Source organism: Zootermopsis nevadensis, unplaced genomic scaffold (assembly GCF_977971745.1).
Source record: "Zootermopsis nevadensis isolate Lab colony 2312 unplaced genomic scaffold, Znev_1.0 Znev_ptg000018l, whole genome shotgun sequence".
Taxonomy (NCBI): domain Eukaryota; kingdom Metazoa; phylum Arthropoda; class Insecta; order Blattodea; family Termopsidae; genus Zootermopsis; species Zootermopsis nevadensis.
In genome coordinates this window covers 6,485,064-6,510,261 of record NW_028259150.1, presented here as the reverse complement: position 1 = coordinate 6,510,261, position 25,198 = coordinate 6,485,064, and the positions used below count along the sequence as shown (strand labels likewise).

General features: G+C 38.6%; 2 protein-coding genes across 4 annotated transcripts; one reads left to right on the top strand and one right to left on the bottom strand.

The window, feature by feature from the left end:
* Nucleotides 1-1,241: 1,241 nt before the first annotated feature.
* LOC110832978 (uncharacterized) lies at nt 1,242-21,248 on the bottom strand. 2 transcript variants are annotated; one of them, XM_087351247.1, is made up of 6 exons: nt 21,110-21,248; nt 8,404-8,585; nt 5,845-5,961; nt 4,592-4,672; nt 2,241-2,488; nt 1,242-1,781 (listed from the first exon to the last, which is right to left on the bottom strand). In XM_087351247.1, exons 3-6 carry the CDS (start codon nt 5,936-5,938, stop codon nt 1,587-1,589), a joined length of 618 nt encoding a protein of 205 aa, XP_087207373.1. In that variant the 5' UTR covers nt 5,939-5,961; nt 8,404-8,585; nt 21,110-21,248; the 3' UTR covers nt 1,242-1,586. The 2 variants fall into 2 exon arrangements, with proteins under 2 accessions (XP_087207373.1, XP_087207372.1); XM_087351246.1 differs by lacking the exon at nt 21,110-21,248 and having other exon boundaries at nt 8,404-8,659.
* LOC110832974 (synaptotagmin-5) lies at nt 12,527-24,582 on the top strand. Of its 2 annotated transcripts, none has more exons than XM_022070490.2 (9): nt 12,527-12,700; nt 15,192-15,324; nt 18,253-18,384; nt 19,098-19,210; nt 20,167-20,295; nt 21,094-21,294; nt 21,971-22,123; nt 22,690-22,810; nt 23,596-24,582. In XM_022070490.2, exons 2-9 carry the CDS (start codon nt 15,192-15,194, stop codon nt 23,934-23,936), a joined length of 1,323 nt encoding a protein of 440 aa, XP_021926182.2. In that variant the 5' UTR covers nt 12,527-12,700; the 3' UTR covers nt 23,937-24,582. The 2 variants fall into 2 exon arrangements, with proteins under 2 accessions (XP_021926182.2, XP_021926181.2); XM_022070489.2 differs by lacking the exon at nt 12,527-12,700 and adding an exon at nt 14,396-14,969.
* Nucleotides 24,583-25,198: the final 616 nt, after the last annotated feature.

Sequence of the window (25,198 nt, the reverse complement as noted above, 5' to 3'; positions counted from 1 at the left end):
CATGTATACACGTTGGTATAACGCAAAGTTTCAGTCTGTGGGAGTTGCCACCTTCATAGGTTATCAGACAAGTTACAAGTTATGAAGTGACTTGCATGACAACACCTGCCGACACGTAGCAAATGGAATCCACAATCCTGTCTGTGATGTAAGCGGCTTATGGCACCGAAGTATTTTGTATGATGTGAAATGTGGTCTCTTACTGTACGTTTCAGAACAGACATTAGCTTAGGGCTTCGCCATTTGCAGGGTCTCAAAGTTATGTTTTCCATATCCACGTAAAAAAGACATTAGAATAAATTCTACAATGTTTTTAATCTTCAGTATCGAATACTGAACGTAAGTCTACACTGAAAAGCAGCCTGTTTAATGTAACGAAAATACGGTCACCAATAACTCGACCAAATTTAGGAGAATTCATTCTTTAGCACGTTATTTCCTTTAAAATCTTATCCACAGTCCCCATTCTGATTAAATTCTAGGAATGAATTCTCACTTCACCTTTCAACTACGGGGATTACTCAAAATCTTATGGTACTTAACTTCGCCATCTGAATGTTTTCTTAGAAAGCAATTATTGCATGCCAAATAGCATTAATAGGCGCTTCTGAAAATTATTACAGACCCGGGATACACATAACATCAACGTTACTAATTTACTGTCGCAGAAAGGTTCACATGTAGCCCAGTCAATAAGCTTATTTGACAAATTACCGGGTCTCCAATTTATGAGCTTACGGTCGTGCTTACATTGTGTTATCGGCCGGTGCTGTTGACGTAGGCGGGACTTGTACGCGTGAGTCACGGGCGAGTCAGTTTCGGTGTCGATAGTAACAGCGAACTACAAATATTTCTCGTCACTAATACATGTTATTACATTAATTGCTTTTACCTTAAATCACAGAAGATGTTCAAAGTGACTTCCTTGTGATTGCAAGCAAGTTTCACATCTCGTTAACGTGTTTCGAAATACTCGACGAAGCTCTTCTTGGGAAATTGTCGAATATTTTCTTTTTGTGATTTAAGGTAAAAACAATTAATGTAATAACATACCTACACAATGGTGTCTTAGGATCTCACATTAAATGAACTTGAGCATGGGAAAGGTGTGTTAGAAACTGTACCTTTATTGTCCATTGCTTGAATTTGTTTTTACTATTTTTATTTTTTTAAAAGAGACAAACCTTTCAAATATTAAATTTACATGCTAACCACTGGGCCACTAAGGAACAGCATACAAGTTTAATATTAAGAAGTTTTTATTTTGATCTTGATCTTAGCCTTTAATATCAAGCAGAAAAATATGTTAGCATAGTGACAACTAATCACCTGAAGACGAGAGTAAAGCCAACTCCAAAAGCATTACCTATAGCAAGTATACCTCAATGGATAATGTCTAAAATAATGATAATGTAACAAAGAAAACATTGTTACAAACCTTGAGATAATCTGGACCATTCCTGTTGAACCTCTTTCAGTTACCCTCACACAGTCATTGCCCATAGTTATTACACAAAATATATATCATAGCTGTCTTTGATTCTATTGACTGGCTGTCTTTTCTGCAATGACAATGGCACTGTGATTCATGTTTCTACTGAAGTAAAATTTCCTCTTCCTGCTGGACCACCATCTGATGTTTGACCTTCACTATTTGACTTTTCAGTTGCTTTGCTGCCATTTTTATAAAGCTGTTGCAGCTGTGATGTAACATGGTCCTTGCCCTTCATTGGGTTCTGAATAACCTGGTGTTGTCCAACTCCTATATACCTGTTGGCTTCCTGGAACATACAACAGGCCAGGAATTTGAAGCTTTTATGAGCTAGTCTTTGAATTCTGAGCTTTCAGCTTCATTACTTATTTCCTAAGTTTTACCAAAAAATTATAATTTTATTTCAGTTTTGTGAACTACAGAGACAAGTATCATAAATCACGGCAGAAAATAATGGTACTGTGGTAAATGCAATTAGTAAACCCAAAAATGTGACTGTAACAAGGTAATTACAGACAATAATTATACTGATACTGCATTTCATGTTTTAGAGGTACTAGATTTGATTTTTGAGCTTGAGGGTGGTGTTTCTGACTGTGAATTTTCCATAGTTCCTCCAGTAAAATGCTGGGATAGTAACGAAAATTTGCTGTGATACCACTTTTCCACACGCTTTGCAATTCACCACCCAGAAATGTCCTGTTTAATGCCATACAATTCTATGGAGTAAACAGTGTAGAAACCTTACCATGGTCTGCGAGTTAACAAGTGCTGATCGCCACGAAGACAGCCATTTTCCTCCTGGTGTGTCAGCAACTGTTTCTGAGTCTGTTGCTGGTAGGACAACCAGGCCAGGTCGCTGAACTTGTCGCCGTGTTTTGGTATCTCCAGCAGGACCAAGTGGCTGAGTGTTTAACTGTGGACCCAATTCCAGAAGAACCTGGAAGTCTGCATGCTCACCCAGACGAAAACCAACACCCACACGGGAGTCTGTCCCTATATCACCATCACAGATTTTTAAACAAGTGCCCAGAGCAGTCAATTGTGTGCACTAATGTGGTTAACCTTAATAATACTGCAAAGGCATACTCCAACAGAATATGAATATTTTATAATTGCATTTTTTTATAAGCTTGCATATCTCACTGGCCATGATGTTCATTTATTGTATATCAGATAAATTTTTGCAAACATAATTAAATTAAACATACAACACTTTCCAGAGCCAAAATATGTCCTCTTATATTTCTTTAAATATTTATTATACCACAAAATGTTTCTACTAAAAGTTGTAGTTCTTAACAATACCAGTATTTTATGTTATTGTTTGGGGAACTGTAATTTTAGCTTCTTGTTAAGTAGATTAATATTAGAATTATAATAACTGGTATGCACAAAAATTAAATCTGCATGACAACTTTTAATGGATCCCAAAATACCAAATTCAATCAGATTATATGGTGTAGTTTCAGAGAAGGAAGATGTATTCATTTTATGCATTTTGTGTCAAGAACCATAAACTAGGCATAATCCTAAATCAAATAACGATACAGTTACACTGTAGCATAAACAGGCTTGGTGCTTATGAACTGATATTAAAATGTGGTCTTCAAAACAGGAACCATGAGCTATGTTACAATGGCGTCCCAAAGCTTCTGAACATAAGGGCAGAATGTGAGCATATCCACTGACAATACAGAGTATTACTCCTTATATGCTTCTTCAAAAATGCAACTCCCCTAATTTGGACCTATTTCAATTAATAGCACTCACTTTCATGAGCCGGGATAGCTCAGTCAGTATAGTGACTAGCTACGGGCTGGACGACCGGGGTTCGATCCCCGACGGGGGCAGAGGATTTTTCCTCTAGCCTCTGCGTCCGGACCGGCTCTGGGGCGCACCCAGCCTCCTCTACAATGGGTACCGGGGTCCTTTCCCGGGGGTAAAGCCGGCCGGGGCGTGATGCTGACCACTCATCCCCATCTAGTGCCGGGGTCAAGGAAGAGAGGAGCTATACCTCCACTCACCCCAAGCGCCTACATGGCGCATAGAGGGACAAACTTTACTTTACTTTACTTTACACTTTAATGTGAACTGCTTGCTGCCTGATCAAATGAGGCAGGGAGGAGGAGAAGTAGAGTACTGTACAGGTGGCAAAAGAGAGATGCGAGGAGAGAAGTAATTTTTCTTTTTCAATTTATGCAGTTTCACCCTCTGCAAATTTTGTTTGGAATACAACTGTCACATACATGTAAGGTCTTCAAATTTTGTCCAGATGGGTGAAATACTTTTCTGCACCCAGACCAATTTAAAGAGCTCCTGATCCCAAGTCAATGTATAAGAACATTTATATTTTACTGAATTCATTTTTAAGTTATGTTCTTAACTGGAAAAATACATTAGGATTAATTCAAGGAAATATATAATAATAAACACTTTTACAACTTCAGTTTTAGTCTTCTCCATGGAAGAACATCAGTAATAATTTGGTACTTCTTTAGCATAATAATTTCAATTTCTGTAGGTTTTTTAATTGTTACTATTTAATTCTTACAATTCTATGAAGTTAAAAATTTGGAAAGTGAGGTTCTTACAGACTATTCACACTTTATTACACAAGGTATGTGTGTGATCAAGGTGTTTATGGGGCACCCTCTAGATCTCTGAAGTAAGAAGATTAAATTTTTAAACACCTCGGTATGCTAAATGATTCAAGTATTCATCGCTGCAAAAATTAAATTATGCTTAAATCGTAAGATTTGAGGTTTTCACAGTGGTGAGTATGAAGATTTCTGTCTTCTGGGTTGTTGCGCTGTGTAGTATGGTCGATGTTAACCAACGTTTCAGAGGCCCTGATGATGGAGGCAGTATGACCTCTGAAACGTTGGTTAACATCGACCAGACTACACAGCGCAACAACCCAGAACACAGAAATCTTTATGCTTAACTAATTTTCCTATGTTGGAAAAAATGCTGAGTTTATAATATGTTGAAGAAACGGAGCAGACAGTTTTAGTAATTGCTTTGATGGAACATTCTAACATGTGGCAAGTCACCTATTGGAGGAAAACATACTAATATAGTGAAAAGATCACAAACCTTTCTTGATGGGTGGGATGATCATAAAGATGTTTGACAAAATCGATTTAAGCTCTTCAGGGATAATAAGTGCACTGCCACCTGTAACAAAAGATGAATTACATATTGAGAGCTAACACACAATCTTCCTGAAGTTCAACTGGTCTCCATCTGCAATAATTAAACTTCTGAGATTGCCAATAACAGTTCATCTGCAATACCGAAGAAAACATACCTTACTTTCAAATACATTTCATACAATTCTGAATTGGACTTGATTTTTAATGACCAAAGATATAAATATAAGAAACTAATATTAGGCCAATTTTGTACATAGCTCATTGCCAGAGATATATCTGATGTGTATGATGTTTCACACATGAACTGTACTCCTGTCTTCAGGAGACTTATTTGGCATTAGACTGACATCTTTAAATAATATGTTACATTTTGGGATGAAACCCAGGACCTTACAGTACAAGGCTAATACAAAACATATGAGATGATGGACAATTTCCAACACTACGTTCCTATAATGAATATTGTTACAAACCTTTAAACAATAACAGTTTGTTACTGCAGTACTAAGAAACAGCACATATATGATAAAGCAAACTCAAACTTCATTAAATTATGAACTATATCAAAAATACCTACAATAAAGTTTAATATCTTAATGAGATGTAAATCTTATACAGGTACTGATCTTTTGAGCCTGGAATAGATCAAATCTTTTATATGATGAGATGTTTTTGATGAAACTGATGATAGATTTGGAATTTCTAAGAAGTGTGGTTAACAATGAACAGATACAGATCAAAGTTTTATAACTACTATAAACATTCATATGAATATAAATTTTCCAAGTAATTTTAATATTCAAAAAACAGACACACAGTCTCCATGCAGTAAAAAGAAAACTTTGTATAATGAACACCTAAAGTGTTAGATAATAAAAGTTTTTAGTGATGAGTGTACAAGTTCAAAAACTCATTTAGTCCATTTTAAGTTTTTCAGCTAAGAGCAGTTTTTGTTCTTACTGTGTACTGAAAATAAATAGCTCAGCAATCTTACAAACATTTTTATTAAAACTGAGATTATATTAAGGTTTAGGTTTCAGTATAATGGTTGATGCTATATTGATAGTCATAATTTTAACAAGGTGAGAAAGTTACGGAACTTAGTCACTACTACCAAAACGATAATTACGACAATGACAATGATGACAGTGATGAACTGAAATTCATTGCTTGATAAGCTGTACTTTTACTTACATGTTATCAGCATTGCCAGATGGTAAATATAGGTAAGAATGGGCATTTTGTATACTCTTACAGAATCATGAGCCTGATGTTTATTAACTGACATTAGCTGAAGAGATTACACATCTCCTGTAAATAACAACAACAATAACAACACCAGCAATCTTCTTAATAAAACACAAACATAAGATACTTTCTCTTCAGTCCTGATAATTCCACAGGTAATAAACACCAAATATATAAGCACAGCCGAGTGGGTAGCAAACTTGCGCCTGGGTTCAAATGGTGGCTTGGAGACAGGATATCCTGACTGAGGGTTTTCATGGTTTTCCTCAGACCCTCCAGGAAAATGGCAGGATAATTACATTATATGAATTTCCGATCAGTAATTATATTATTTCACAAGTTATGGTTATCATTTAAAAAAATAAATATGTACAGTACGCGACTGTAATCTTGAGACTTGCAAGGAATGCAGTAAGTCTGAAGCGTTAAAGGCAGGCGCTATCTTTCCTCCTTCCTCCTTCCTCCATCACCCCACCTCCTCTTCCCTCAAGTCTCAAGATTGCAGTCGCGGAATCGACAGCACTGTTATGCATGATTCACACTTGTCAAGTGCACACAAGCACAAACATATCACGCCAAACCGATCTGACGCGTGTTTGGGAAATGCTCGGTTCAAATCTCGGCCGTAGACACGAGCATCGTGTGGTTTCTGTAACCTTCATTAGACTCGCCTGGCAAACCTTGATACACTTTACAACCTCTTTCTCTCTCCAATACCCATTCGAATTCATTCACATGGCATACGGTGCTAAATAAACTATACAGCTAATACAGTGATGTTAAATAATTCATGACTCAACCAATATTAAGAAATTATTCTCATAAACGCTTTATTTAACCCCTAGAAGTGAACTGTTAACTGCACGTACCATCTGCTTTAACAATCAATAATTCTGAGTTTTGATCACAGGTTCTTACTAGACTCGCTAACAAGATATACACCTCCGGTGAGTGGCCCAAGGACTTTCTGGAAGTAACAATGATTCCATTACAGAAGAAAAAGAATTCCAAGAAGTGCGGCGATTACAGGGCCATCAGCCTAATCTCACATGCGGCGAAGATAATGACGAGAATACTGACTAAAAGACTAGAAAAGAAGATAGAGGAAGTGATGGGAGACGACCAGTTTGGATTCAGGAGAGGAAGAGGAACCAGAGATGCCATCGGAGTTATGAGAATAATTTCAGAGAGAGTTCTCGATGTCAAGGAAGAAGTATGTGCCTGCTTCATCGACTGGAAGAAGGCTTTCGATCGAGTAAAATGGAAGAAATTAATGAGGATCCTACAGAGAATTGGAATTGATTGGAGAGATAGAAGACTAATCAAAAACCTGTACATGCAGCAAAACGTCAAAGTGAGACTGGACTCAGGAGACACCAACAGCGTTGAGATAGGTAGAGGTGTAAGACAGGGATGCTGCTTATCACCAATTCTTTTTAACTTGTACGGGGAATGGCTTGCCAAGGAAGCTCTGGAGGGAACAGGAGACTTCAAAATTGGAGGAAGAGTGATAACGACTGTAAAGTATGCAGACGACTTAGTAGTATTGCCGAAGGAAGAGGAGGAATTACAGAACATGATGGACAAGTTAGTGGAAACAGGTAGAGAGTATGGAATGGAAATCAACATTGAAAAATCAAAGGTAATGAGGACAGCACCGAGAGCAGAACCATTGAACGTTGTAGTTGAAAACCAACATCGAGCACTTCAAGTACTTGGGAAGCATAATCACGACGGATGCTCTATGCACCAAGGAAGTAAAAGCAAGGATAGCCATAGCCAAGGCAGCCTTCGTCAAGAAGAGGATACTTCTCACTAGCAAGTTGGGCTTGGAAATGAAGAAGAAACTAGTGAAGTGTTACGTATGGAGCAGAGACTTGGACACTCAGGAAGAAGGAACAGAAAAACCTGGGGAGTTTTGAAATGTGGTGTTGGAGAAGAATAGAGAAGATCAGGTGGACGGATCGAGTGACCAACGAAGAAGTATTGAGGAAAGTCAACGAGCAAAGAAACATTCTGCAGGCGATTACACGAAGGAAAGCTAACTGGCTGGGACATATTATGAGAAAGAATGGATTACTGAGTGATATCACCGAAGGCCAGGTTGAAGGAAAGAGAGGACTAGGAAGAAGATTGATACAGCTAACCGACGATCTGAAACAAGGAAAGAAGATGACGTTCCAGGAATTAACACGAGAAGCTGAGAATAGGGAAAACTGGAGAGCTCGTTTTGGGCAGAGCAATGGACCTGTCGTAAGAGAGAACACTGAATAATAATAATTTGATCACAGAGTGTAGACTATTTTATTGGTTTCATATAATTATCAGAGTAAACAGGAGCTGTTTCCTTCAACAAAACCAACAACTTGATGTTTGTAACAATTATTATGGGTTGTATTTTCTTTGAAGTAATGACTGAATATTTAAATATTATAAAGCCGCAACACAAAGCTGTTGCCGACTTAGCCTGACCTGTAACATTTTGATAACTATAATTATACTTACAACATTTAGGATGGCGCTGCTGGTTGTCTTGTAGATTCAAGACAAGCAAGCATACAACTGCTTCATCTGTAGCCACTGAACAGCCAACCATCACTTGTATGCTGTGGTGAAATGAACGTACCTATCGGCGTACAACAGTATTTGAGTCAGCGGGTGATAGTGAAGTAATCCCACACTCTCTCCTGCAAATGAAAATGTCATACACTGCGATGCAGTGTAAATACAAATGCACAAGCAAAAGCTTTTCTGTTTAGTTCCAACTACGCGTTGCATAACTAAACAAGTGATCACAGATTCTTAGGTTATCGGAAGACGACGCGTATATGCAGACGAGTGACATGGGAAAATGATCATGAATGAAGAGAAGATAAGGGTTTTGGAAGGAGGCGGCACTGTCTTATTTCATGAAATTCCTGGTGTCAGGATGTGGTCATTCATGGTATGGATAATTTATTCAACGACGCTGTGTCGGTTGCTTGGGTTAGCATTCAATAACACGAAAACTTAAACACTAGGGTTTATACAAAAACCGACTTTTGAAAAAACCGGTTTTCGAATAGCAGTATTTCCAAAAAACCGGTTTTCGAATTTTTACAAAAAATAAATAAAAGAGCAAAAAAATATTTATACTTATTTTAAAAAAATTCAGTTCATTTAATATTTATGGAAGTACAAAAATATAACAAAATAAAATATACTCCATACAAAACCAAATAAAAACTAAAATAACTAAAATCCGTACAAAATATAAATTATAAATTTTTATTTCATTTAGTATTTTTCTTCAGGAAATATGATTTCAAAAAACATAAAATGTCCACTGAACGATTACTTAATCTTGTTCTTATTCTAGATACAAAATTGCCTGAAATAGAAAATACTCTCTCACTGGCTATTGAACTTGGTTTTATCGTTTTCAGGGCATAAAATAATAAATCTAAATTCTTTGTTCTTTTATTGGTTGCCTCAAATACTGAAAATTCGGCCTTCAGTGTCTTCGGATTTGATATTATTTCTTCAGGTTCCTCAAGAAACCTATGAATTGATTTTTCCATAGCTTATTTTAGAGCATTGCCCTGATTAATAGTTTCTCGGTCTCCGATATATTCATCATCGGAATCCGTTTCCATACAAGAATTTGGATATATTCTAGACAATATTTTTCCAGATAACTTAAAATATCGAGTTTCGAAGCTAGTGGAAATACACTACATTTCTTTGTTGAAATGTTTTGTGGATTTTGCAAATATAGCAAAAGGTTTACCAATCAAACTTGTCTTCTTTCTTGAATTCCTGCTTCTAAAGCATTTAATAATTTGGAAATAATTTCAGTCTTTTAAATTTTTTAGTTCATTTAACAGAAATTTTTACATCTAGTATCTACAACCGGATTTTAAATTTTAAAAACCGGTTTTCGAATTTTACAAATTTATCCAAAAAAAAACCGGTTTTTAAAAACCAACAAACCCTATTAAACACTACTACTGAGTAGCCGGAATTAATATGAAAGGAGATGGTGGTGGGTTATTTGAAGAAACCCCCATTTTTAAGAAAACAAAAGGTCCATCATTGTGTCCACAAAAGCCTGCCATTGGACTATATTCTGAGACAGTGAAATTCAATCCACTTCTTCACAACTTATTTCTGTAATGCAAATTTTAATATTATCTTTCCATCTACACCCGTCCCTCCGAAATGTTCTTTTTTCCTCGAGGATTTCCAACCAAAATTATTGATGCATATATTTCACACATACGAGGTGAAAAGTAAAAATTATGCGTTTATTTTGAACGTTTTAACGACACTGAATCGTAACGGCTGCCAATAAACTGATTGGTTAGGGTCTCATGGACCATGTTTCTATTCCTTGTAGAGGCTTTCGGAATTTACTATTTACCACATCTAGGACTTACCACGCCGGTAGGGACCGGCGGTTCTTTGTCTGGGTGTAAAGACAGTCGGACTGGTGTCGAGGCTAAGAATTTTGTGTTCTTTGACGTCTAGGCTGCTAGATTTTATAGCGATCTGTTGAGCACAACATGTATACACGTTGGTATAACGCAAAGTTTCAGTCTGTGGGAGTTGCCACCTTCATAGGTTATCAGACAAGTTACAACACCTGCCGACACGTAGCAAATGGAATCCACAATCCTGTCTGTGATGTAAGCGGCTTATGGCACCAAAGTATTTTGTATGATGTGAAATGTGGTCTCTTACTGTACGTTTCAGAACAGACATTAACCTACAGCTTAGGGCTTCGCCATTTTCAGGGTCTCAAAGTTATGTTTTCCATATCCACGTAAAAAAGACATTAGAATAAATTCTACAATGTTTTTAATCTTCAGTATCGAATACTGAACGTAAGTCTACACTGAAAAGCAGCCTGTTTAATGTAACGAAAATACGGTCACCAATAACTCGACAAAATTTAGGAGAATTCATTCTTTAGCACGTTATTTCCTTTGAAATCTTATCCACAGTTCCCATTCTAATTAAATTCTAGGAATGGATTATCACTTCACCTTTTCAGCCACGGGGAGTACTCAAAATCTTATGGTACTTAATCTCGCCATCTGAATGCTTTCTTAGAAAGCAATTATTGCATGCCGAATAGCATTAATAGGCGCTCCTGAAAATTATTACAGACCCGGGATACACATAACATCAACGTTACTAATTTACTGTCGCAGAAAGGTTCACATGTAGCCTACTCAATAAGTTTCTTTAACAAATTAGTTGATTTATTATTTGTATTAGTTATTCACTTAAAATATTTTTAATTTTGACAGTAACAATACCTATGAAATAACATATAATTTCTTGTCTCCATTTTTAATCAGGATGCCTCATCTTAACTACGGCTCAAGGCCTCGCGAAATCTTAATCCGGCCCTGCACATAGATAATTTTCATAATCCGCACTATTCACCTGGCATTTTTTTGTAGCTAATGATCTGGGTTTCTGCGCCGTGTATTCTTCCGGATGTTTACCAGCGTTTCAGAGGAAAATTATGCTTCCACATTCAGGGCAACAGATAGACAACAGCCTCCTTCTCCTTCGCCAGAACTTAATACTCATCGTTCACTGTCTATAAATCTGGAGTTAAAGTGGCAAATTGTTAAAATTCAACGAATCACTGGAAAAATAGACTTGTCTCAGAACTGCAAAACTGAAAGCCTGCATTTGTGTCGGGTTTGGAGGTGTGAGTACTGAAGTAGTTATGTGTAATACAGAGCGAGACAAAAAAAATACACGTAACATAAGTCACTTTACTACGCAATACCTCTATAAAAAAAATTAAATACTGTACTGCCACCTGCCGCCCACATAACTAAAATGTGTACCAACAACAGTTACATACTAACGAAGGTTAATTTTACTGTTGTAATGATGAGAACTTACACGATTTGATTATTATTATTATTGTATTAACAACTGGATTAAGTTAGTAACTGTCCAAAAACTGAGTAGCAGACAATTTAACAAAATGATTACGTCATTGGTTAAAATCGGACAACATTAACCACGTGGGGGTAATCAGTATATCATCAAATAAATAAAGAAACAAACACTCAACCACGTGGGGAATCACCGGCTATGATTACTCGCAAAGGTCTGCGGTAAAATGTTACCGATCGCGCCAGAATTGTCCCCTTTTGCTGTGGAGAGCACCCAGTCTCTTACATGGTGACACCACTCATTTCTTTCCCTTAGCCCTTTAGTGTCGTGGTTAAGAATGCTTCAACCCTTCATGTGCCTTCAAGGCTGTGCTTGATGGCACATAGCAGATCCTTTCAGAAACCGGCCAATTGGAAGCCCCAGGAAAACATTAGCATGGATCTTACTGAAACACAATATGAGACTCGGAGGTGAACGGAACTGGCTAAGGATCGTGTTCAATGGCGAACGTCGCTTAAGCATTCGGGTTTCACTTCTTGGCTTGTTTGTACCTTGTCTGGTTATTTTTATGTGCATAATTACACTTGTCACGCTTAAAACTTAATTGTACCGAGAATGATAAATATTCCTACACTGGTTTTAATGTTTCGATTACGGACTAATAGGAGTTGTTGCTTCCGCCTCGCGACCATATGTCGTTAGCACATGACGTAGGCTAACAACACACACGACGAACGAACGGTGTAATCAGGGATGTAATGCAGCAGGGAAACATGGTTAGTGCAAAGCGACTAGCGTGGTGTACTGTGCTATCGTATGGTGTCCCACACGGGACAATGGTTCACATCAATATTTAATCCCCTGCAACCTAAATTACTGGATTTTAGCCTGAAACAAGGTAAGAATGTTGAAAGTTTGATATTAACCAATCATTTACTTGGCTCGATTGTCTACGTATAAGATTGTGTCCAACAACAGATTTTTTTTCGGACTACAGCCTGACATAGCTGTTTCTAAGTGCAATTCTTTGGTTTTTTAACTTACTAACTGTACTCTCCAACTTACATCTAGCTTTATACAAGTATTTCCCTTTCATTCCTAATTGAACAGTATTACTAGGATACCACCTCACTAATCTACGTCGTTCTCCTTCAGAAAATTGATATCTCTGCTTCTTTATCTAAAAATACTTGCAATATGCAGAACATCTCTTCAGACTTTAACCATGATAACTACCAAAATTTTTGTCCTTGCGCCCTGTATACACTTCCATGACCTTCCCAACTTTCCTATCCCAACAATTCTTCATTCCGATTCTGTGTCACCGTTTTACGACTTCGTAAAACCCCTCTTATAAACGATTAATCGCAATTTAACCGATATAGTCTATGGTATCCTCTTTAATAATATTAAATATTATAACTACACCACTTCTCTAGTTTCTCCTCTCATTACTTCATACAAAATATGATAACATTAACAAAGACTCCGTCACACAATACATCTATGTATCGACAAGGGCCCGAAGATGATCCTGAATGATTGAAATATGTTGCCCAGAGTTCAGTTCTACATTTTTAATAATATATATTGTGTGTGACAAAGCCTTTGTTAATTTTCCATAATAATACCACAACAGGATGCAAAAACAGATGTTGGTATCATTAACGTTTTCTTAAGATTCACCACATCATCACTCGTTTCATAAAGCCATAAACTTCGAAAGTTCAAGTTGTGCTACATTTTTTCTACTGTCTTTCGACTGAAAGTTTAGTACAGTAAAGGTTTGACTGAAAGTAACCAATGTAAGACTGCGAATATTCATGTAAATAATACAGCAAACCGTGATAAAAGAGGACTCACTGCAACTTTTCACTTCTTCTTCATACGAAGTTCACAGAATCAACGCCTAATGTTGAGGCTGTGTGTATTTCTTGATGTTTAATATCCGAAACTATTCAACAGATTTCAATGGTATTTGGCGTTAAAGAACTACAATAAATCTGTACGGTATTCGAGGTTTTCACGGCGGTGAAGATGACGCTGCTCTTTTGGGTTTTGGCGCCGTAAAGACTCGTCGAAAGACGCCAACGTTTCGAAGAAACATACGGTTAGCAACTTTAGCCCTGAAGATGCAGACAGTATGAAAGTATATTTCTCCGAAACGTTGGCATCTGACGGCGAGTCTACGCAGAGCCAAAAGCCAGATGAATAACTTCACCTTACACCAAAGCTGTCGGGAGAATTTAATTCTGGTAGGACTTCGTTCCAATGATCTTTCTATACACGAATCTGAAATCGAGCTGTATCAAATTTAATCTTATCAAGATCAACAATCTTGCTTGAAATGTTTCGAACGTATCGTACTGAACATCTGGCAACACAAAATATCGATTACAAACACCTTTTTATGATACGATACTTTATAGAAACCAGCACAAAAATTCTGGTCGGTTACTGAATACCTAATTCTTCCATTTTCCATTAATGCAACAAATTCCATTTTTTAAATTTCTAATATGTAATATTTCGTACGGAATTCACGAATCACAAATTACTACGTACATTTCAATGAATATGTGAAAAATAAAAATTGTGTTTAAAAATGTAAGAAAATACACATACAGCATATCAAAATGGAACAGCTTTACAGGGTAGGATGGTGGTCACGTCAGTCACTCTTTGAATTCGAGTCTTATTGTGTGTTCTTTATGTAAAGTGCATAAAATAACGCCTAGAAACTGTCTGCCTGATCATGTCTGCCCAAAATTACTCGAAGGATTTCCATGGAATATGGTACCTGACATCTACAATGAGGAATGTTGGCCAAAATTCATTTGTTCGTTCTGCCGTAAGGAACAAGATGAGCTGTTATTACAACCGAAGTTACTGCGCTGGTAATTATCTCCTGTCTGCTTTCACTCTGTGCAAACAACACGTTGTTCTAATTGGCAACTCCATTATGTTTGAGAGAGAAGAGAGTTGTTTTCGTGCTGGAAGAGATTGCAGGCACAGTAATCTAGCTGCGGCTTTACTTCCTGCACACTTATCAGAGATGCGACACGGAATTCCGGGTGCCTGGATCGAGAAGTGTTCCTGAACCTACAATGGCCTGCAGTGCAGCCATAATTCAGACACGACCTGTAAGATTCGAGGTTTTCACGATGGTGAGTGTGAAGATGGCTGTCTTCTGTGCTGTTGCGCCATGTGGTCTGGTAGAAGTTAACCTACGTTCTAGGGCGATCGCCCTGATGTTGAATCAAAAAGTACATCTGAAACGTCGGTAAAATTCTACCAGACTACACAGCGCAATAATTCATAAATCAGCCATCTTCACACTCGCCGCCGTGAGAACCTCGAATCTTACTAAGGGTGTTATGTTGTTGCAGATGGTGCTCCAGCTGGGTCCATGGGGGAAAGTGTTGGTCATGGCAATTGGAGCGGGGGTTGTGATGATCACCCTCATTATTGTTGTATGCTTCGTAGGTCCGGGATGCTGGGGCTATGAATGGATGCATCGAGGTAAGTTCTTCAACACTAGGGGTTGCACTGTAAACCCACTTCAAAAAGCATTTCACTTACTTTCCAATCTACTTTTCATCAAATGTGTCCGTAGTTTAATAAAGGTGACTCTCGTTATAAAGGAGATCTGACTTCCTGCGTACACCGAAAATGCATAAAACGGAAAATTTTTGTCATGCCCGTGGATTTTCTAAGCCAGTGGTTCCCTTCCAAGTTTGCCGTAGAAATTTAAACAATTTTTTTCCATTTTTATTGCCATTAAAATGTGTTTTAATTTGCTCATCTCCTTCCATATTATATCTTAATCAGTTCAGGGCTCTAAAGCGTTTTCATGAAGAAATTACAATGGTGGGGATGCCACAGAATATGGAATACGTTTGTGTTCCGCGTTTTATCAGTGAATAGAAGGTTGAAACCTACTGTTCTTCGCAATATATCCCTGAAGTCGAAACTGTGGGGTGTGACAGTAAAAAATACGCTCGCAACATAGTGGACCCTGGGCGGCTACTTCTAACGTGGCGGCATGAAAGGATACTGATGCTTCACAAAATATTGAAATCAAACCGAAGATATGAAAAACAAGAACAAGTCACCTGTATCAGTATTATGTAAGCTGATGATTGAGGCAGCAAGGGCATCGGAAACGTCGGTAAACATCTACCAGACAACACGGCGCAACAGCCCAGAAGACAGCCATTTTCACCAACCAATCAGTTGTCTGTGGTAGCTAAGGGAAACTGTGAAATGATCTACCTTATGAATGTACTTGTTTCTGTAAATATATTACTTATAAATACAGATATATGCACTGGAAAGACCGGATACTCATGACTTGCCCATTATGGCCTTATTTTACGCAATTTGTGCAAATGATGCATAAACCGACTGGGTAATTATGCAAAGTGTGTAAAAAGGAGGGCTGTGTTAAGTAGATGCCCCTTCAATCACAGACCGGCACAGCATACAATTTATACACATCAATAAGTACGTACATTAACTATACAAGACCTACTTATGGAAGTAAATGCAAATAAAACATGTGGATAATGAAAGTCTTTAAGCGAAGGACTTGCATAAATAGACATGTGATATAAACTGGATGGAGTACAGACATTAATATATAGTCTGCTACTGAATATTCCTAGTATATAATTTTCTGCTCTCTTAGTTTTTATTCACGGCACGTTTTCACTTTCTTGTTTGCAGTACGTAGAGAAAGTACTGAGCATGATGAAACTATGCCCGGATATTTTTAATTCATAGGAAGCTTGACGTGCTAATAGACTAATGCAGTTCGATTTGTCTGTCATTCAGCGAAATAGATGAAGTTGTATCTTTACCCTTTTTCACCTAGTCACCACAGATCAGCCAGTTCAAAAACTGTAGCGCCCTCTTCGAAGCCTTATGCAGTATGTTCTCTGCTTCTCTCTTACGCCCGAAATATTCTCAAAAGCACTTTGTTCTCAAACATTCTGAACCATTATCTTCTCTTCTCGCATCAGAGGAAGTGATCAAGTTTGTCTTACTCTAAGATATGAACAGAACGTGTTTGAAACACAGGTACTAGGGAAGAGACGTGAATAAACAAAATGGAATTAAACATAATGAGAAGCTTCATAATTCGTACCCTTCCGACTAACATAGTTAGGACAGTGACATGAACGGGGCATTTAGACCACACGGGCAAAATAATACACAGAAGGTATTGGTCAGAAAATGCCAAGGGAAGAGAGAACTTGAGAGAGCTAGGTGAAAAGGGTATGATAATATTAAATCATGTCTTACAGAAGTAGAGTGTGGAAATTTAAACTGGATTAACGAGTAAAAACGATAGTCAAATTTGTAACGACAGATAACCAGTCCATTCAACTCTCAAATTAATTAGTATGTAGATAGGAATACTTCAAAAACAAAACGCAAGGCGTTGAAAATGTTACAAAAAAAATTTGGGCTGGCCTAACGCTGATATATAAGGCTTATTACAAATAAAACATGCGAAATAAGGTCAATATAATTATTTTGCCACGCAGCCTTGACCTGAGAAGGAATGGGTAGCCACATTCACGGCTCAGAAAGGGGCCTATGGTAGTATTTACTGAATGGGGCCCGGGTGAAACCACAGATATTCTGGAGATGGTATAGCCGCTCACTTTAGCAATTTTCTTATTGTAATAAAATATTTGGGGCGCATTTCTTTCCTTGTAAGATTTGAGGTTTTCACAGCAGTGAGTATGAAGATTTCTGTCTTCTTGGTTGTTGCGCTGTGTAGTCTGGTCGATGTTTATCAACGTTTCAAAGGTCATACCGCCTCCGTCATCAGGGCGTCATCGCCCTGATGACGGAGGCAGTATGACCTTTGAAACGTTGGTTAACATCGACCAGTCTACACAGCGCAACAACCCAGAAGACAGAATTCTTCATTTCTTTCCTTATTGTCCATTTCTCTGTATTAAGTTTCTTATTTTTATTTGAGAAAACAGAAGCCGGCAATGACCAAAATTTGTACCAGATACCTCAAATAGGAAACTATTAAATAATTAAGCTCTGCTGTAATAATTGTTCAAACGAAAACTTCCTGAACGCATAAACGCTATCATCTACCCTTTATTTCACTACTGAACTGGCTCAACGATAACGCTGGCTGATAAAGGGAAAGTTTAGCCGAACGGCTCTTTTACACTTGGCTGGTTAGCACTGAACACGCCGAGCTGGCAGGAACTTACAAGAAAATACGCCACTGCAAATCTCTTTCAGTGGGATTATGACATGGAACATTACAACTTGTTTGAGAACCCACTAACGACCATTATGCAAGGCACAGGCTCTGCAAAAATGAGGAAGATGAATTGGTGGCGTTACTGGCCAACTTTGTCACATACAATATTTTGCCCTAGAACTATGTTATAAATATCGTTTTACATTTTATAGAGGAAGAACGTCGACGGAGACGACAGGCCAATGGATATGCGAATCACATCGCGGAAGACACGTTGAAACTATCCGATTACGACTATCCTTGGAAAAGGAATCATCTACCCTCCTACGCCAGTCACAACACAGGTATATTTAACGTCTGCGTCTGGGTTACCATAATATTGGAAAATAAAAATATATTCACATTCATTAAATTATTTACGAGAGCTGTATGAAAAAAAAACTATGAAACTCTTATAAGCTATCTATCCGTCCCTTCCCTGATCAAATTATAAACACGGGTCCTATACACTACAGGGGGAAATTACGTATTTTAACGAAACTCGGCGTGAACAAGAAGCCACTGCACGCCTTACCATGATGGTGCTTTTTGGAGTGTTCGTCCCTCCTTCTGTCCGTCCGTGTATTTAATTTCAGGAACTACTAAACGAATTCCAAGCAAATATGGTGTTGGGCAGTTTACATTATACTTTAACAATCGAATCTTATTTTTATCTGTAACAGAACAATGTAAGCCCTACTTTATACAAAGCTCGAATTGAACTTATCAACTTCCTAAAAAAAAAAAAAATTAGCACTAAAATTCAATTCGTATGTGTGAGGTATTAAAAATACACAACTTGTGAGAAACATTTTTCGATTAGGTAAATATTTAATGTGACAAAATGTGACTTTGTGTGATGATATAAAATTATCTGTAGTAATGTTTGCTTATAATAATTCGTTTCTGTGTACATAAAACAAACATCACGGCCAATGAGGCACGAAACGTAGCATAAACCGTCTTTCAGTCAAGTGTCGCCTTCATTTTCTCCATAACCGATTCACGTATGTTTCAGTGAATTCGGTAAATTCCACCGGATCACTGATTGGCCGCATGGCCAACCATCGCGATTCCACGTACAGCTCCATGTCCGAAGCTACAGACAACCGCTCCCTACTTTCCATGAAGGTAAGCAAATCCCATAAATTGGTAGGTCAATGATTTTAAGAAGACAATTTCAATATTTATTTCAACTGTCAGCGTAGTAATTAAACAGAGACCAAATGTAAACGTAACCTACATGTTGACAGTTTAATTTCCTATACCCCAGATATAATCATTGCATCGCCACTGACTGCCCTATCACCACAGCGTCGTTTATTAAAAACACGTCAGAGCTCTGGGGTTATCACAGAGAAGGCTCAAATTAGACTGTGCCTAAATAACGTCATTATTGAATTCATAAATAAGTAAGGGTTCATGCATTGACTAGTCACAAACAGAGGAGAGTGGTCAACTTTCGGCTCTCTCCGCCTTCAAGCCTAAGAGAAATGACTTATAGCACCCATATCAGAGGGCGCTGGGCACCATATGTTGTGATGAACGGAATCGCGGTAGCCTAGTTCGTATCCCGTAACTTATCTGGCTGCAATATCAAGTTTCTAAAGAAGACCAGCAAACCTATCTCGAACGGACAGTCAGTCGGCGCAAAAGATGTTGTACAAGTTCATTTGAACAGGGTGACACTTCTAGCATAAATGCTCAAACTCATATTTTATTCGGTACATCCAGTTTCCCGTCGGCACAAAACAGCTCCTGAAGATGGCTGTTTTCCGGGTTGTTGCGCGATGTAGTCTGGCAGAAGTTTGCCGACGTTTCAGAGGTCCTTGCTGCCTTCATCATCAGAGCGATTCGCCCTGATGATAGATTAAACTGCATAATATTTCCCGTGACTTTCCTCAGTCTTTCGAAAATGATGCCATGTACCCTGAAGTAGACTTGTTACGGTTTCCCCTCCGAATCCTATTTCAACGTACATCGATACGCCCTCCTCATTCGTCCGCTCATTCATACTGTTGAAACATCGTAATTAATTATCAATGATCATAAATTTGAGACAAATATCAAGAGATGTGTACTTTCAGAGTGTGACGACAGAGGACAGTTGTGGTAACGACTGCAGCGCCAACAATGGTCCACCTGTACTAACCATGAGCCTACAATATGTGGCTAACGACGAAAACGGTACTGGAAGGCTCGTAATCAACATTAAGGTACGATCTAAAATGTGCATTCTAACAGAGGACATGCAGATTCACGTTCATTAACTGTACCACTAATCAACTATAGCAGATATGAAACAGCTGTTGCAAAGGTAACCTCATTTCTGGTACGTACATACAACTTCTCATTTATAGTGTTCTATTTCAACGCACGTTCTTGTTAAAATCCAAAGATAGTGTCTTAAAACAGGCAGACTTTTCCTTTCTAGCTTCGCCATAAACAATTTTATGCATTCTTGTGAAGACGGGTACGTGGATGGATAATTTATATGAGATTCGAGGTTCACATAGTGGTGAATACAACGTATACAGAATGTGGATTTTGGTGTTCTGGGGTGTGACACCATATGCGCTTACAAGTTTGTTAAAAAGCTTGGTAGGAACATACTACTACTCAATGATTAAAGGAGGCAGAACAAGTGACTCTCGTTATACGCGGGGGTTGCGTTCCTAAGGAACACCGCGTATGTCGAAAACATGTAAAACGGGAAACATAACTTGGAAGTAGTTTTTTTTCTGAGTGATAAACCATGACAGGTCTTAATTTATAGTCCCCGGAGTCAAAATGGTGGGATGTCAGTGGACCTGCGCGGTAGCTTCTATAGTAACCGCCGATAGGAAGTTGATGCTCATGATGTGTAAATAAAACTGCAGACGAGCGAAAATTCGGACAACAAAAGCGAGTTTTACCAGACGCACTTGTATATTACTCCGAAACCTTGGAATCCTCCTACAAGACTATAAGATCTCTTGTTAAAACATCACGTACGAACTGACTGCCTGTTACAGGATGTTAAAAGCTTACCGTCTCGCGAGTACGCTGGAGGTCTGGAGCCGTACCTTGTGGTGCAAGTGGCACGAACTACTTGGCCCTTGCATCGCCGAGCTGGGCCAGCACTGCATGAACTTCGCACCAGAACACTTCGCCACTCCTTCAATCCCTTCTTCGACGAGACGTTTGTGCTGGATGTGAAGCGATCAGAATTAAAGGTGCAGTAAGTGCTCAATGCCACGGAGGAAAATTAAAGTGATGGATTGAGCGTGGAATAACAGACGATTAATGTATAATGAATTTGGAACAACAGGGAAGGAAGCGGCCGTGGCTTAACTTAAGGTACTCCCGACATTTCTTTGGAGGGCCTGAGGAAAGCTATAAACAATCCATTCAGGAGAATGGTCTGGCTTTAGAGTTACGTTCGCGTCTACTGCATTTACTAGGTGAACCGTTTTGTTATCTGCTGTCAGTTCCAACGCCATACAAGGATTCGAACCCTGGTCATCCAGTCCGCAGCAATCATGCCAAGGCACACACGTTGAGATTATAATTCAGTTATGTTACGATATTGTAAGGCCGTGGTCCATGTATCACGGAGTTTTCCTCCGGGGCTTCCCCGGTTTCTCCGTGGCATCCCAACAATTACTTCACATTCATCATGTTACATACAGAACAAGGCAATGGCAAACCACTTCTGAATCATCTGCCGAGGAAACGAACCTGTCGTCAGACAGAACACTAATAATAATAATAATTGTATCAACTACTGATAATAAATATCACTGAAGAAATGTAGGCTGATTCTAAATGATAAGTGAAAACGACTTATGAACGTCACTTACATCAATCCCGCATCCACATAAACTTATGCAATGGCTGGTGTTTTAACAGGAATGGTGCCTCAAGGTGACCGCATACGACCAGGACAAGTACTCCAACGCTACGGAGCTGTGCGACGTCAGTCTGGCACTTCGTGACGTGAAGAACCTCACTACTGCCAGAGAGGCCCTTACCATCAGTTGTAACTTGGTGAAAACGAATAGGGTGAGTGTTGCAGCATGTATTGATGCATGCAATGAAACGCAATGTTACAACAACCACGCTATGCCCTGCGGATGGCGACTGCAACGGTGCACGGTGTAATCTATGTCTATATTAATATTTAATTGTAGGTTCTGATTTCGTGACATGGAGGCGTAAAATGAATTCTGTCAATATATACATCCAAACCAGTTTCTTTGCTATCATGTGAAAGAATTTGTATGTTATTATTCACGATATCTACACCCTCTCAGTAACTGCCTATTCTTTCCTTCCCATATGGTTAAATTGAAAAAGGAATTTTGAAAAGAACTTCGCCGATTTCGTTTCAGTGAATGAGAATAAATGTGTATTTAACGGAACCATAGTTAAGTTCAAAAAGCGTTGAATTAGTGAAACAAATGTACTTTGAGCGTACAAACGGACTACAGTAGCTTTACTTAAACACTTGATAAGCAATAAATAATTTGGGTAAAGAATTGTCCTCTGCCCTTCCTGACCTACGTGTCTCTAAGATAATAAGCCGTGAAGATTAAAAGTACAATTAAAAGTTTTGTTGTCTTTTTCAGGAGGTGGGTGACCTGCTTTTTGGCGTCAGCTACCTCCCTACTGCTCAGAGGCTCTCCGTCAGCGTCATTAAAGCCAGCAACCTGAAGTACCTCGAGATAGCCGACTCCATAGCAGATTTCAGTTAGTGTCTTTACAAAAATTAAATATTTACATTCAAACAACTGTGCCTGTTAAGGAGATTAAAGCAAGGAGCATCAGGTCAGAAGGTCATGTAGAAAGCATATGGATATCAGAAATGCATACAAAATGTTGATCTGAAGCTTACAAACCATATTAGACATCTACTCATACTCGGGAGAGCAGACGAGAAATTGTTAGGCCTATTCTTTCACAAAGACTCTGTACTATGAGCCCGGAAACGGCTATCCTGGGGGGTTTCATTGTTTTCCTCGGCCCCTATAGGCAAATTCCGGGATAATACTGTGAATAAAACCACGACCGCTTCCTTATATATTCATTCCGATTCATTATTAATTACTGATCCTGTCATTCGATGCTATGTAGTCTGAGCTATTGACGTCTTTAAATAAACCAAAATAAATATAACTTCGTATTTTATACACACTGACTATTAGAGTAGGCATCGGTTTCTTACCGCTAAAACCCGAGCTCGATCCAAGGCAGTCTGGCGAACGAAATCACAACTGACACAGGCACAAACTTTTCTGCGACTGCTTCGGTTTTCTCCTGTCACTCATCATTCCAGCAAAGCTGCGTGACCCTTCTATCGCCACACCCTTAGCTTTCAGTTGGGGCTTGACTAAACTCAGAATAAGATAACTCCTCCTTTTCTGCGGGACTAATTTAAAAGACCCGTAACCCTGCCTTGCATTTTTATTTGAGAAAGGAGCATTAACTAAATCAATGAACAACCAACCAATCTGTTGTGCTGGATTGTCTTCCAGATCCTTACGTGCGTGTCATCCAGCTGAGCGGGTCATCAGGTCGATCCATTAAGCGGAAGAAAACAGCCTTCAAGCACGGCACTGAATCTCCAGAGTTCAACGAGACCCTAACATTCGATCTCAGCCCGAGCCACCTGGAGACAACGACCTTCCTCGTGCTCCTGTGCAGTCGAACCTTGTGTGAGGCCAGTGATGGACAAACGGGCAAGAAATGCAAGGACAAGTGTTTGGGCAAAGTGGCTATCGGCAGTCACGTTGTGGGTAAACAGCAACGACAGCATTGGCTGTCAGTGATACAGAGCCCAAGGCGAGTTGTGTCAGCCTGGTACACCCTCAGATGATCCTGTGAACGTCAGTGAAGATGACTGATGGATCTACATTCTCGAAAGGGCTATTTCATGTTAATTTCGACTGTTGTGATTAATCAAATGACCTTTCAACACTTGTCACACCGTGATCGCTATAGTACATCGTTTGAGTACAGCCTCAAACATATGTAAACCTCGTACATGTCAACTTATATACAATCCTGTCTTACCAATTCTTGACTCTAAAGGTAACAAACTGCAGCACTATAAAACATAATCTGTAACTTAACAATAAAGTACAAGACGAATGCAAGTCCCATGTAATTCTGATTAAAATTTCGGAATGGATGAGGTTCTGGACTATTACATACGGTTATATGTCACTGATATAAATAAACAGAGAGGAAGCAAAAGACGGACGGAAATTATGCTTCCTCAAGAGGCGATCATTTCAGCATATGAGCGACGTCTAAAAATAGTTTGTCATATTCATATGACACGGCGATATATTTAAAACAGACTATTTTGCGAACAGGAGAATAAGAAATTTCTTCTTCTCCTTGAAGGATGTAAGAGCGAAAAAACACCGCATCTGTGTTACAAAGATCTTTCGGTTAACGGAGTTCAAGAAAACATTAGCTGTACTCTCTGAGAAATAAACAAAACCCATATAAATACATCATCTGATTGAAATTCCTAGTCATCAAACAACACAGCAGATACACAGCCACCAAGGAGAGAGTCGGTCCGATTAATCGACTGTTTTCTATGTGGACAATTATTTTATATGACAGACTGATGACTTAAAAATGTCGCTTTACACCAGGCTGTGTGTTACTCCACAGTACAAAATCTACAATGTGCTCTGTAGCTTACGCCCAGTTCGTAGTATCACTGGAGCTACCGGCTTATCGTTAACTACGGGAATATTTGTCAGTGCCGCATGCACAACATAACCTTACTAGCTTTTATTGGCACCATATTTAAAATTGCACATTTATTGTTAATTTCATAATAAGTTAATTACGATTTTCCTCCGAAATGTATGTTAATAAAGGCCGATTACTTTGTCAATAATTAATTTAGTTAATGGTATTGCAAATAAATCACGACATGTATTACCTGAATGCAATATTGTTAATAATATTGAAAAGATGTAATCTGTGGAGTACACTGACATTCCAAAGGTCATGCCACATCATGTAGATGCACTGTTGTTCAACAATCTGGTTCAACAGTGACCTTAGGTCACTGTTGAACTAATGTAATCCAAGGTCACTGTTGTGCAACAATTA

What these genes read in the sequence shown, in the direction of transcription:
- LOC110832978 (XM_087351247.1), bottom strand. Translation starts at nt 5,938, where the DNA reads ATGTCAGTTAATAAACATCAGGCTCATGATTCTGTAAGAGTATACAAA. An exon ending in TCTGGCAATGCTGATAACAT is followed by an intron (nt 4,673 to 5,844) that starts GTAAGTAAAAGT and finishes CTTTTGTTACAG; the next exon opens with GTGGCAGTGCACTTATTATC. An exon ending in CATCCCACCCATCAAGAAAG is followed by an intron (nt 2,489 to 4,591) that starts GTTTGTGATCTT and finishes ATGGTGATATAG; the next exon opens with GGACAGACTCCCGTGTGGGT.
- LOC110832974 (XM_022070489.2), top strand. Translation starts at nt 14,910, where the DNA reads ATGGCCTGCAGTGCAGCCATAATTCAGACACGACCTGTAAGATTCGAG. An exon ending in CTACGCCAGTCACAACACAG is followed by an intron (nt 18,385 to 19,097) that starts GTATATTTAACG and finishes CGTATGTTTCAG; the next exon opens with TGAATTCGGTAAATTCCACC. An exon ending in ACTTGGTGAAAACGAATAGG is followed by an intron (nt 22,124 to 22,689) that starts GTGAGTGTTGCA and finishes TGTCTTTTTCAG; the next exon opens with GAGGTGGGTGACCTGCTTTT.